Source organism: Lynx rufus, unplaced genomic scaffold, assembly GCF_022079265.1.
Source record: "Lynx rufus isolate CCGP_SWC_20201006 ecotype Redwood Valley unplaced genomic scaffold, mLynRuf1.p SCAF_17, whole genome shotgun sequence".
NCBI classification, from domain to species: Eukaryota; Metazoa; Chordata; class Mammalia; order Carnivora; family Felidae; genus Lynx; species Lynx rufus.
The window spans coordinates 13,506,903-13,520,059 of record NW_025814831.1 but is presented as its reverse complement, the minus strand read 5'-3'; the positions used below and the strand labels follow the sequence as shown (position 1 = coordinate 13,520,059).

Here is a 13,157-nt window from a genome sequence, read left to right as displayed (position 1 = left end):
GTCGGGCTCTGCACAGACAGTGCTGAGCCTGCTTGGGATTCTCTCTCTCCCTCTTTCTCTCTGTCCCTCCCCAATTCGCTCTTTCTCAAAATAAACTTTATGTATATATACATATATATGTATATATGTGTATATATATGTGTATATATATACACATATGTACACATATATACGTATATACACATAAAGAATATATATATATATATATATATATATATATATATATATGTATGTATATGGTGTAACCCTTAGGGCCAACACACAAAAAAATAATTTAAGGTATAAATAATAAGCCAATAGTAGAGATAAATAGAATAAAACATAATTAATATAAATGAAGACAGAGAAAGAAAAGTAGAACAGAAGAGGGGTGTCTGGGTGGCTCAGTCAATTAAGTGTCTGACTTTGGCTCAGGTCATGATCTCATGGTTCATGGGTTTGAGCCCCACATCAGGCTCCACACTGTCAGCGTGGAGGGAGTGTGGAGGGGCAGGGATGGAACTTTCTGCCTCACAGAGTGCACTTTCCCCAGGCTGGCGGTCTGCACATCCTGTTTCCCCCTTTCCTGCCCGCTGGCCCTTTCTTGGTTCCCTTCCCGGCTGCGGATCCACTCACGAGCTCAGGGTCTGGCCACCACAGACACCCGCCCCCTCCTCCTGTGGGGTGAGGGACAGAGTCACACACTGGCCACACGAATGCCGGCCACTTCTTCCCCCTGTGGCTTTCACTATTGAGTTTCTGTTCTCACAGGCAAGTCCATTCACCAGTACCTCAGGCTCAGCACAGAGCCTCATCCCATGCAAAAATTTCTGTCTGCCTGGGACGGGCTCCTGGTCCCTGAGGGTGGCTGGACTTGTGCCCTCTGGCTTCCCTTTGGGCTAAAAGCTCTTCCTACTCTGGTGGTCATTTTCTTCAGAATTACAACTTCTCTCACATGAGGGACACTTATCCCACTGGGGCCCAGATCCCAGGGGCTTATCTTTTAAAGGGGGGTGGTAGGGGCAGATTTAGCTGGGGACAGGGCTTATGATTCTGTTGTAGTGGATGAAATTAATAACTAATATTAAATATTAGTTATTAAATTAACTATTAAGTAACTAATATTAAAATTTACTGGTTCATGAGAGAAAAAAGAAAACAGAAGAGAAGGAATAGAAAATACCCTGATGATAAATTTCAAAACAACCATATCAACAATTACATTAAACGTAAATGATCTAAAAATACCAGTCAAAAGATTTCCAGACAATATGTAAAAATCAAGACTGAATATGCTATCTATAAGAGATCCACTTTAAGGGGCGCCTGGGTGGCGCAGTCGGTTAAGCGTCTGACTTCAGCCAGGTCACGATCTCGCGGTCCGTGAGTTCGAGCCCCGCGTCAGGCTCTGGGCGGATGGCTCGGAGCCTGGAGCCTGTTTCCGATTCTGTGTCTCCCTCTCTCTCTGCCCCTCCCCCGTTCATGCTCTGTCTCTCTCTGTCCCAAAAATAAATAAAAACGTTGAAAAAAAATTAAAAAAAAAAAAAAAGAGATCCACTTTAAATATAAAAGTATATATAAAAATATAAATATAAAAACATTGATGGGGAAGCTATGGGTGGTGAACTCAGCCTGGGAGCTCTTGTGACATGGGCCAAGGCTGAGGCTAAAACCAGGGTGCACTCATGAAAAACATGCCTGACCCAAATGACAGCTGAATGGGTTTTCATGTACACCCAGGCATCTAGTTGGGTCTGTGCAGTGGCTGCTGAAGTAGCTAGTGTGCCCAAATAGATCAGATGATATTTGTGCTTCTTGCTGTCACTATTTTCTATCGAGCAATTCCTGGACTTTGAGAAAGATAATGGTGTGAGAAAACATCATGTATATTTCTACAAAAGGAGCTTCCCACGTGACTGGCTGACCCAGAGAAGTCAATCTTTGGATGTATGACTTAACTGGCCCTCTGTGGGACTGGTTCAGAGTTGGTATGTACATAACCATCTTTGACTTTTAAAATATGAAGAGCCCTGGGGATCCACACGTCTTGGATAACTCTTTACAAGTTCTGACTAAAGACAGAAATGGTATGGTTCCTATAATGGCACATGGAGTGATTGAATATAAGGAAAAGTGTGGATTTAATTCTTTTTTAAAAAATTTTTTGTAAATGTTTATTTATTTTTGAGAGAGAGAGAGACAGAGACAGAGAGAGAGGCAGAGCAAGAGCAGAGGAGAGGCAGAGAAAAAGGAAGACCTAGAATTGGAAGCAGGCTCCAGCCTCTGAGCTGTCAGCACAGAGCCCTGCATGGGGCTGGAACTCAGGAACTGCGAGATCATGACCTGAGCGGAAGTTGGATGCTTAACTGATTGAGCCACCCAAGCGCCTCTGGATTTAATTCTTTATTAACAGTAACATCCAATTATTATCTATTATAAATCAAATTAGGTTGGATTTATAGCAACTGCATCTCTTCCCACATGTTTATTAACCAGCACACACTTCTGGTGGTAATACTAATCCCACTCATCCTAAACACACAGGAAATATTAATCCCACCTGCAATGTGGTTAATGTAGTGAAAGATGTATATGAAACAGCCAAGAAGCCATGCAATGCAGGGTTAGCTGGTAGATCCAGAACTGGAAGTTGAAGAGGTTCAATGACAAAGCTCCACACAAACCTAGTCAAGTAGTTGATGTGCCCTCACATCGGTCTCACACGCTATTCAAGAATTCAGTGAGAACAACAGAACTGCATTAAGAGTTATAGAAAAGAGGGATATCTGGCTGTTAAAACCCTAGTTACTTTGGGTAAAGAAGATGTGTCCACTAGATAAGTGACCAAGGCGATGGTATCCCATCACTATGGGATAGCTATGGGATAGCACCATAGCTATTCCAGTGCTTGAATGTTTATTTTTGCTAGACTAGCTGGTTGTTTTCCATGGAGTCCTTCCTACAGCTCCAGTTCCTCCATTACACTAGTAACCTGAGCAATTTTTCATCCTATCTTGTTGTGCTATGGTTAATTCCTTCCTCACATGCTCTGCTCTCTGATTTAAATTTCTGCCTTCCTCCATCTGATTGGATTCTCGGTGGGAGGCATCAGTACTTTTGTGTTTGATCTTATTTACTGACCCCTTGATTTTATTTAAATTCATTTGTGCGCTTTCATTCTGTTGGTCAATGTGTTCTAATGGTTGCCTTGGGAAAAACAGGCAAGAGAATGAAAAAAAGAAAGATACATTATGCAAATACTAATTCACAGACAGCTGTAGTGGCTATATCAATACCTGACAAAGACGATTTCAGATCAAGGTAATATCAGGAATAAAGAGCAGCAATGCATATGATAAAGGGATCAATTCACTAAAAAGCTGCAACAACTCCAAATGTGTACATGCTTAACAAGAGCTTCAAAGTACATGAATCAAAGGCTGATAAAACTGAAAAAAGAAATCTAAAAATCCACAATTATACCTGGATATTTCAAAACTCCTCTCTCAGTAACTGACAAAAATCAGTACGAATATAGAAAAGCTGAATGCTACCAAACCAACTGACCTAACCAACATTTATAGAGCATTCCAGCTGAGAATAGCAGAAGATTTTTTTCACGTGTGCGTGCAAGATTCCCCAGACGAGCCATACCGGACATCTTAACAAATTATCATATGAAATATGTTCTCAGAATACAGATATTAATCTGGAAAAAATAGATAACAGAAAGATATCTGGAAAATCTCCAAGTATTTGGACATCTTACAATGTACTTCTAAATAATCACAGGTCAAAGAGAAAGCAGGAGGGCAAATGAGAAAGTATTTCTAACTGAGAGAAAATGAAAACACACCACATCGAAATTTACGAGACGCAGCGAAAGCAGTGCTAGAGAGAAATATATAGCAGTAAAATATTTATATTGGATAAAAGAAATACCTCAAATCAATGATCTGAAGCTCGGGTTGAAAGACAGTAAAGGCCTTATACAGAGTCAAATAGTAAATATTTTGGGCTTTGTGGGCCATATGGTCTCTGTCACAACACTAACTTCTGCCACAGTAATACAAAAGCAGCCCCAGCAAACACATAAATTGATGAACATGGCTGTGTACCAATAAAACTCTGTGTACAAACACAGGCTGCGGGCCAAAAGTGTAGTTTGCCGACCCCTAATCTAAAGGTTCCCAAATTAAGAAACTAGGGAAAAGGGGGGAAATTAAACCAAAAGCAAATAGAAGAATAAGATAAAGAGTGAGGTTCAATGAAATGAAGGCCAAAAAAATAAAAACAAAACAAAACAAAACCCCCAAAAAACTAATATTCTCAATCAGTGAAATCAAAAGATGTTTATTTGCAAGGGTCTATAAAATTGAGGAAACTGCCAGACTAATCAAGAAGAAAAAAAGGTGCAAATAACTCATATTAGAGGTGAAATAGGGAACCTCACTGGGGACTGTCTATTCTACTCGCTGTGTCATAAATTCAAAAATGTAGATGAAACGGAAAAGTTCCTACAAAGATGCAAACTGCCAAAACACACTTGAGAAAAACTAGAAGATGCGAATGTTCCCACATCTATTAAGGAAACTGAATTTGTGGTTCAAAGCTTTGTCACAAAGAAAACTCCAGACCCGGATATCTTCACTGGCCTGGAGAAGCTCACCAAACATTTAATGAAAAGAGAATATCAATACTACAAAATTCCTTCCATAATATAGGAGAGACTCTTCCTCATTTTATGTGTGTATGTATTTGTTTATTTCTGTTCTTAGAAGTTAGCTTTATGTTCAGTGTTATTTAGTTCTAACAGCCTATGTACTTACTTTTCCTTCCCACCAGGTTTACCTGCAGGCCGAGATTTCAAAAACCCCAACAAACAAACACACAGCACTGTGGGATTTCAGGCAGTGACCACCTGCATTTCATTTTGGCAATTAAACCAGGACTCCCTTTCAAAGAAACTTCTATGCAAAGTGCCGTGTTTCTAGAATGAGGCGCGTGTTTTTTCAACCTTGAAGTCACCCTCTTGAAAAGCAGACCCAGAAACCCAAGCTTTCAGAACTTGGTTATAGTATCACCATTGCTGTGGTAATTTTACAACCAATAGCCCCCAAAGTTACTTTATTTAACATAACAGAGGGCTTCAAGACCAGGCGGAATTTCTTGGCAATCTCACCTGCCCCTGCTGACTTGACTGTTCTACATCTGTTTCCATGGGAATCTTCACCCTTAAAGTCCAGGAGATGACCTCAGCTGCACCAAGTTGCCAAGCAGAGCCCATCCGGAGAGGGAGGGGTAGGGAGATTTGGACACAGGGCCCCTTGCTGGTCCCAGCACTGCTGTCTGACCCAGCAACAATGAACCTGTTCACTATTCATAAACGCTGTCCAATAAAGAGCATGCATCAAAACTTAAAGGCCAACCTTTCTGCCCAGATTCCTGGATAAAAAGGATTTTTAAAAATCTGTATAATTTGAACCAAGAGGGCAACTATTAAAAATAAACCAAGAAAAAAATAAAATAAAATAAACCAAGAAATATCCAGAAACAGGTTTCTAGTGAAAGCTTGACTTCCAATGCAATAAAATGATTTAGACAGGTTCTTTTATCTATGGGGAATGCAATGGTATCACAGCCCCTTAGTTAAGCCTTCTGAAAATCCTTAAGTAGAAAGCATTTTAATTCAGAGACCAAAGTGAAAATATCTTTGAAAGAAGAATAATGTGGCTAGGAAACCTTGTGCCTCTTGGCAAATATTTTCCAACCCACCATGAGCTTGGGCTTTCTGGGAAGGTCACTGGTTTCCCAGTCAAAAACATTCTTGAAGTCATCAGGAATGGAGGGATGGAGACACAGCATCTGGGCAGGTGTGTTTCTAGTTCCATATCTGGGGCTCAAGAGCCAAAAAGCTTGATCCTGCAGGGCCTCATGAAGACATTCCCCAGGGTGATAAAGACTCTAAAGCATCTGAGGCTCCATAAGAACTCCTGAATGTTACCAGCTGTGCTGGGGTACCCGGACTCTTCCCCAAAGCCTTGCATTGTCTGTCCTTTTTCACTTAAAGTTGAGCACCGACCTGGCATTCATCAGCAGCATCCACAACAACAAAGCAATTCATTGTATAGTGATAGCTTTATTGGATACCAAATGGAGATGAAGACATTAGGAGAAAATAAAACTCTAGACTGATAACCACAAGAACCTACTAGCCAAATGAGTCCAACAATATATAAAAAGGATAATACATCATGACCAAGAGTTGTTTATCCTAGGATTACAAGGCTAGTGCAAAATTCAAAAATGAATCAAGGAAATCTAGCATATCAACATGCTAAACAAGAAAATCCTTATTTTCTCAACAGATGCAGAAGAGCATTAACAAAGTGCAACACCAATTCACCACAAAAACGCAGCAAATTAAGAAGAGAACTTCCTTAACATGATAAAGGGCATCTACAAAATACCTAACATAATACATAATGTTGAGATATTGAATATTTCCCTCCTAAAGTTGGGAACAATGCCTAGATGTCCTTTTACCATTCTTATTCAACATGGTCCTGGAGGTCCTGCCTTTGCAATAAGGAAAGAAAAAGAAATAAAATGAATACATATTGGAAAGGAAGAAATAAAATTATATCTGTTTTTCCACATAGAAAAACCAAAGAATATACAAAAGGCTACTTGATCCAATAAGTGACTTTAACAATATTGCAAGGCACTTGGTCAGTCTACAAAATCAATCATATTTCTACATAGCAGCAGTCAACAGTTGGAAATTCAAATATTAAAAATAACCCCTTGGGGTGATGGGCATTGAGGAGGGCACCTGTTGGGATGAGCACTGGGTGTTGTATGGAAACCAATTTGACAATAAATTTCATATTTAAAAAATAATAAAATAAAATAAATAAAATGAAATAAAAATAACCACTTATGCTATACCAAAGCCATGAAATATTTAGTTATAATTTTTTTAATGTGTAAGATCTCTATGCTGAAAACCACAAAGCCCTGATGAAGTAGTTCAAAGAGGATATAAATAAATGGAGAGGTATACAGTGTTCATGGATACAGCGTATACAGTGTCCACTGGTAAGATGTCAATTCTCTCTATAGATTTAATGCCATCCAACATTTTAAAACCACAGGATTTTTCAAATAGAACTAAATAAGTTTATTCTAAAATTTATAAAGATAAAAGAAGTATACTAACCAAAACAATTTTGAAAAAGAAGATCAAAGTTGAAGGATTAATGTTACTTCTTATAAGCTTATTATTTATAAAGCTGAAGTAATCGAGACAATTGGTATTTGTGAAAAGACAGGGACCCCAGAAATAGTAATACAATGGAGACAGAGTTTTTACAACAGTGGTGCCAGAATAACTGGATATCCATATTCCCCCACCATTAACCTCAGTCCATATAACATCCAAAAATTAGCTCAAATTGAGTCATAGACCTCAATACAAAACCTGGAACCACAAACCTCTAGAAGTAAACATAGGAGAACATCTTTGTGAATTTGACTTAGCTGTGATGCCAAAAGTGCAATCCATAAAATAAAAAACTGATAAATTAGACTTCACCAAAATTTAAAACTCTGATATTTAATATATCTTAAAGATATGTATATATACATAATATATCTTAAAGATATATATATGTATGTGTGTGTATATATATATATGTGTGTGTGTGTATATATATACGTATATATATGTATGTATGTATATATATATATGTATATATGTATATATACGTATATATATATATATTTGAGGGAGAGAGTGAGTGAGCATGAGTGGGGGAGAGAAGGGCAGAGAGAGAGAGAATCTCAAGCAGGCTCTATACTATACTCAGTGGGGAGCCCGATGTGGGGCTGTATCCCATGATCCTAGGATCACAACCTAAGACAAAATCAAGTTGGATGTTCAACCAACTGAGCCACCCAGGTGACCTAAGAGATATTCTTAAGAGATGAAAAATATAAGCCACAGCCTGGGAAAAAGTATTTGTAAGTCATATATCTGGTAAGGGATTTGTATCGAAAATATATAACAAACTTGCAAAAGATCTGCATAGGTAATTCAAATGGCAATATAAGCACAAAAAATGCTCAATGTCATTATTATTAGGGAAATGCAAATTAAAACTATTATTAAATGCCACTACACACCTATTAGAATGGATGAAATTATACACACACACACACGCTCTTATATATGGAGTCAGATAACCTGCTGGTGAGAATGCAAAATGATACAGCTACTTTGGAAAACAGTTTGACAATTTCTTATAAAGTTCAACTTACATTTGCCACATAACACGGTGATCCTACTAGTCGATATTAGCTAAGTGCAATAAAAGTTTATGTTCATAAGAGAACTTGTATGAGAATGCTTGTAGCAGCTCTTCCCAAAATTGCCCCAAACTGGAAAAATACAAATGCCCTTCAATAAAATTAACTGTGGTACATCCATACAATGGAATCCTATCCAGTAAGGAAATTTAAAGAAATTGCAACACAGATGAATCTCAAATGAATTACGCTAAGTGAAGGAAGCCAGATTCAAAAGGCTACATATTCCGTGATTCCATTTATACAACTCTACAATAGGCAAAATGATAGGAAGGGTAAACAGAACTGTGGTTGCGGGGCTTGGGCAACAGGGAGAGGTCGACTACAGGTGGGGTAATTTTACTGGGTCAAGGATCAGTTCTGCATCTTGATTGTAGTGATTACACAACTGTATACATTTGTGTAGACTTCTAGACCTGGACGCTAAAGAGGGTACATATTACTGAATGTAAATTATACCTCATTTTCAAAGGGAAAAAATGGACAAATTATGAAGTGTAAATCAAAGAGCAACTTTTTTGACTTTCAATAGTTATATGCTGTTCAAACTTCAGGCTGCCTCCAGCACTCTCTAGCTATCACTACATCTCCCTACGGCTCCATGGGCCTCAGTTAAATCATTCGAAAATGGACATCATAACGGGACCTACCATATAGGGATAAATGAGTTAATATAAGTAGAGTGTTTACAGTAGTGATGAAATACAAGGATTCAGTCAATGTTACCTGCTAGCTCCACCATTACTATGATGACTGTTTTGCTACCTTGGTGGTTGATGTGACCTCAACTACCCTTCCCAAGATGTTATGTTTACATAATACTCCAATTCATGGCAGGACAGGAAATAAGATATGATTAAGGAAGAAAAAAATGAATGAGAAAGTATGATCTCCTTTCCCCTGAATACTTTTTTTCCCCAATTTCTAGCATATTACTAATTAGACCATCCTCTCCTATTAAATTATGCACTCAAATATATTTCTTTTACTCGGTCCTGGGAGTTGTGGCAGAGCCCATTTGGTGTCTTTCCATAAAATACTCAAGCTCTCAGCTTGCCTTTGTTCCTCTCTGGGTCACCCTAGAATCACTGCATTTCTGAAACTAAAGTTTGTAAATAGAAAAAGCAAAAATAACGAGTGATCTTCACTTTTTCAGTTCTCAAAGTAATATCAATATTATTCCAAGGAGCTAGAATGATCCATCCTTATACTGATGAGAGTGAAGTTAGAGAAAGAAAGAAAGAAAGAAAGAAAGAAAGAAAGAAAGAAAGAAAGAAAGAAAGAAAGAAAGAGTATGATTTTCTGGATGAATTCCTTGAAAAAAAAAAAAAACGCACCAAGCTTTCAACAGATTAATTTGGAAAAAATTGAGATGAATAAAGGATAAAAATGCCGATATGAACCATATCCGATATTACAACACTGGGACTTCTTTTACAGACTTTTGCTTTGACACTTCCCTATTTGGAATCTTTTCTATCATTTATCTAATGAACTCTCACTTTTACTCCGAAGGACACAATTTCATGTGTCCTTTAATTACTCCTGTACCTAAAGGGGTTGGCCTATAGGATTCCCATTGTCCTGGTCCCTCATGACTATTTGATTGATACACAGGTGGATGCTGGAACAACACTTGTTGATTAAAGATACTCCTCTGGGAATTTGGAATTGGGTTGGTCCCTAAGAAATATATACTTAAAAAATTGACTGGCAATGAGGCATGTTTAGGAAGATAGTCTGCAGAGAGAGAGACACAGAGAGAGAAACAAATGTAGATTTACAGAAAATATAGAAAAGAGAAATAGGAGGAAAGCAGTCTATGGGGTCTTGATGACTGTCCATTTATTAGTACTAATTCCTTCCTGTAACCTGATTGCATTTTTATTTGGTTCCATGACAAAAGCAAATGTCTTATTTTTCCTTCAGTGAAGCCAAGTTGGTTTCTGCTTCTTTCCCCTGCCATATTAAAACAATTTACCCTCCATCATTTTTAATCTATCTCATTAAATGTATCTCATGCCTCAAGATCTCCTAGCTCAGTCTACCAGCTCAATATACTTTCCTCCTTTTCCATCTGAGTATTTGCAGTAGGATATAAAGCTATTTATGCTGCCATGTAACATTTAATAGAAGCCTCCATAGTGAATAATTCATTACATATTGCAGTCTATTTTAAGGTAACCTATTGGCACATGAATTTCTTGATGCTATAGTTTTTGAGTTCTAGAAAATGAATTTATTTAAATGAAGAACAATATAAATGTTACGTGTGTCAAACCAATCTATCTATAATAGAATTGCCAGATAAAATACAGGAACCCAGGTTAAATTTTAATTTTAGATAAAGTACAATAATTTTTAGTAAGTATGTCTGAAATACTACATGAGACATCATATGGAATAGCAAATAAATTTTTAATACAATAAATAATTTTTTATTTGCTAAATTTGGCAATCCAGACCCATGAGTAAAAGAATTAATCCAGATCACTCTTACCTGTATTTTTCGTAATGTTTTCTCTGGGAATTTCAATCAACCAGTAAAGTCGATCACTGAACTTGAATAAAGAAGACATCAGAACACAGTGTTTTACAATGTTCGTGGCCATACTTATTTTGCATATTCAACCTTATCTTTAAAAATGAAATTAAACAAGAGCATCTAATGCATATACCTTTTACTCAGCAATTTCACTGTTAGGAATTCTCCTACATTATACTCACATATGTGTGAAATAAAATATATCCAAGGATATTTTTTGGCATTACTTGTGATAGTATAGATTGGAAATAACTAAAATCTTAATAGGGATGTAAAATAGTATAGCCATAAAGTGGAATACCATGCAACCACGCTCAGGTAGCACAAAACTGGGGCATTACTGGCTTGATGGGTCAGAGGACAGAACTTGGTGTTAAAAGAGAACTGGGAAATTGAAAAGGAAAATCCCATGAACAAGGGAACTGCAAGAGTGGTGAGCTAAGAGTTAAATATAAACTCTTCTTGCGCCCTGGGGCAAGACAAGTGCAGAGGAGACTCATGAAGTCCTTGTTAAAATAATCAGCCCTGGGGAATCTGGGTGGCTTAGTCAGGTAAGCATCCAACTTCGGCCCAGGTCATGATCTCACGGTTCATGGGTTCGAGCCCCACGTCGGGGCTCTGTGCTGACAGCTCAGAGCCTGGAGCCTGCTTCAGATTCTGTGTCTCCCTCTCTCTCTGCCCCTCCCTAGCTCACACTCTGTTCCTCTCTCTCTCTCAAAAATAAATAAACATTAAATAACATTTTTAAAAAGTCAGCCATGGAAGCTTAAAACCTGAGCAAAGATAGCAGCTGCTGAAACCATAGCTAAGACAGTTTACAGTTTGTGTCCAGGCAAGAAAGAATCTTTTACACTACAACAACAACAAAAGAGCCCAGCAAATTCTCATAAGAACATAACAGAATCCAGAGCTGCTACAGCTTATTATCTTAAATGTCCAGTTTCAACCAAAATAACAAGACATGAAAAGAAACAGAAACATCTAACTGATTAAAAAAAAAAAGTTAGATGACAAACTGACCCAGAGTGAGTCAGAGAGTAGATGAAGACTTCAAAGCAGCTATTACTAATATGTACATAGGCTAGAAGTGCCTGAGTGGCTAAGTCAGTTAAGCATCCAACTCTTGATTTTGCCTCAGGTCATGACCCCGGGTGTGGGATCAAGTCTCATGTCATGCTACGCACTGAGCATAAAGCCGGCTTAAGGTTCTGTCTCTCTCTCTCTTTTTCTCTCTCTCTGCCTCTCTCCCCTGCCAGTGCTGTCTCTCTAACACAAAAATTTTTTAATGTATATAGGCTTAAAGAAAATGTCCTAGTGAAAGAATGGATAGGGAATCCTAGCACATGAGTGAAAAATATAACAATAAGACCAGATGAAAATAATGAGGCTGCAAAGTATAATAACTGAAATAAGATATTTAGTAGATGAGCAGATTGGAGATGATAAAAGAAAGAATCAGTAAACTTGCAGATACAGCAGTTAAAATAATCCATTCTGAAAAAGGGGGGAAATGATTAGAGAAAAATGAACAGAGCCTTAGATATGCGTGAGATAATGCACATAATTAGAATCTCATGAAGAAAACAGACAAAGGAGCAGAACATATTTTTTCAGAGAAATAGTAGCTGAAGACTTCACAAATTTGGTAAATTTATAATCCAAGAAGCCCATAGAAACCCATTCAGAGTCAATACAAAGAGAAAATCTTAAAAGCATCCAGAGAAAAATGACACATTACATATAGGGGACAAATAAAGAAGATGTGGTATATATATATATATATATATATATATATATACACACATACATATAGGGGACAAATAAAGAAGATGTGGTGTATATATATACATACATACATGTAAATATACATACATATACATATGTATGTACATATATGTGTATATGTATATATACATATATGCATGTGCATGTATACATATACATATATGTATATGCACACATATGTATATGTATATACATGTACACATACATACATACATATATGTATATATACATATATACATATACATACACACAATGGAATACTACTGGGCGATGAAAAAGAATGAGATCTTGCCATTTGCAACAACGTGGATGGAACTAGAGGGTATTATGCTAAGCGAAATAAGTCAGTCAGAGAAAGATAAATATCATATGATGTCACTCCTATGTGGAATCTGAGAAACTCAACAGTGGAACATAGGGAAAGGGAAGGAAAAATAAGATAAAAACAGAGAGGGAAGACAACCATAAGAGACTCTTA

At 37.4% G+C, this 13,157-nt stretch overlaps 1 protein-coding gene and 1 pseudogene across 1 annotated transcript in view; one reads left to right on the top strand and one right to left on the bottom strand.

Moving 5' to 3' along the window:
- The window catches only part of CATSPERB (cation channel sperm associated auxiliary subunit beta), a 103,090-nt gene that overhangs the window by 81,869 nt on the left and 8,064 nt on the right, over positions 1 to 13,157 (bottom strand). Inside the window, exon 4 of the mRNA XM_047079922.1 lies at positions 10,850 to 10,910. Coding sequence (XP_046935878.1) covers positions 10,850 to 10,910 — 61 coding nt within the window. The remainder of the gene's footprint in view (positions 1 to 10,849; positions 10,911 to 13,157) is intronic.
- On the top strand, positions 1,813 to 2,875 carry LOC124512362 (pyruvate dehydrogenase (acetyl-transferring) kinase isozyme 3, mitochondrial-like; annotated as a pseudogene).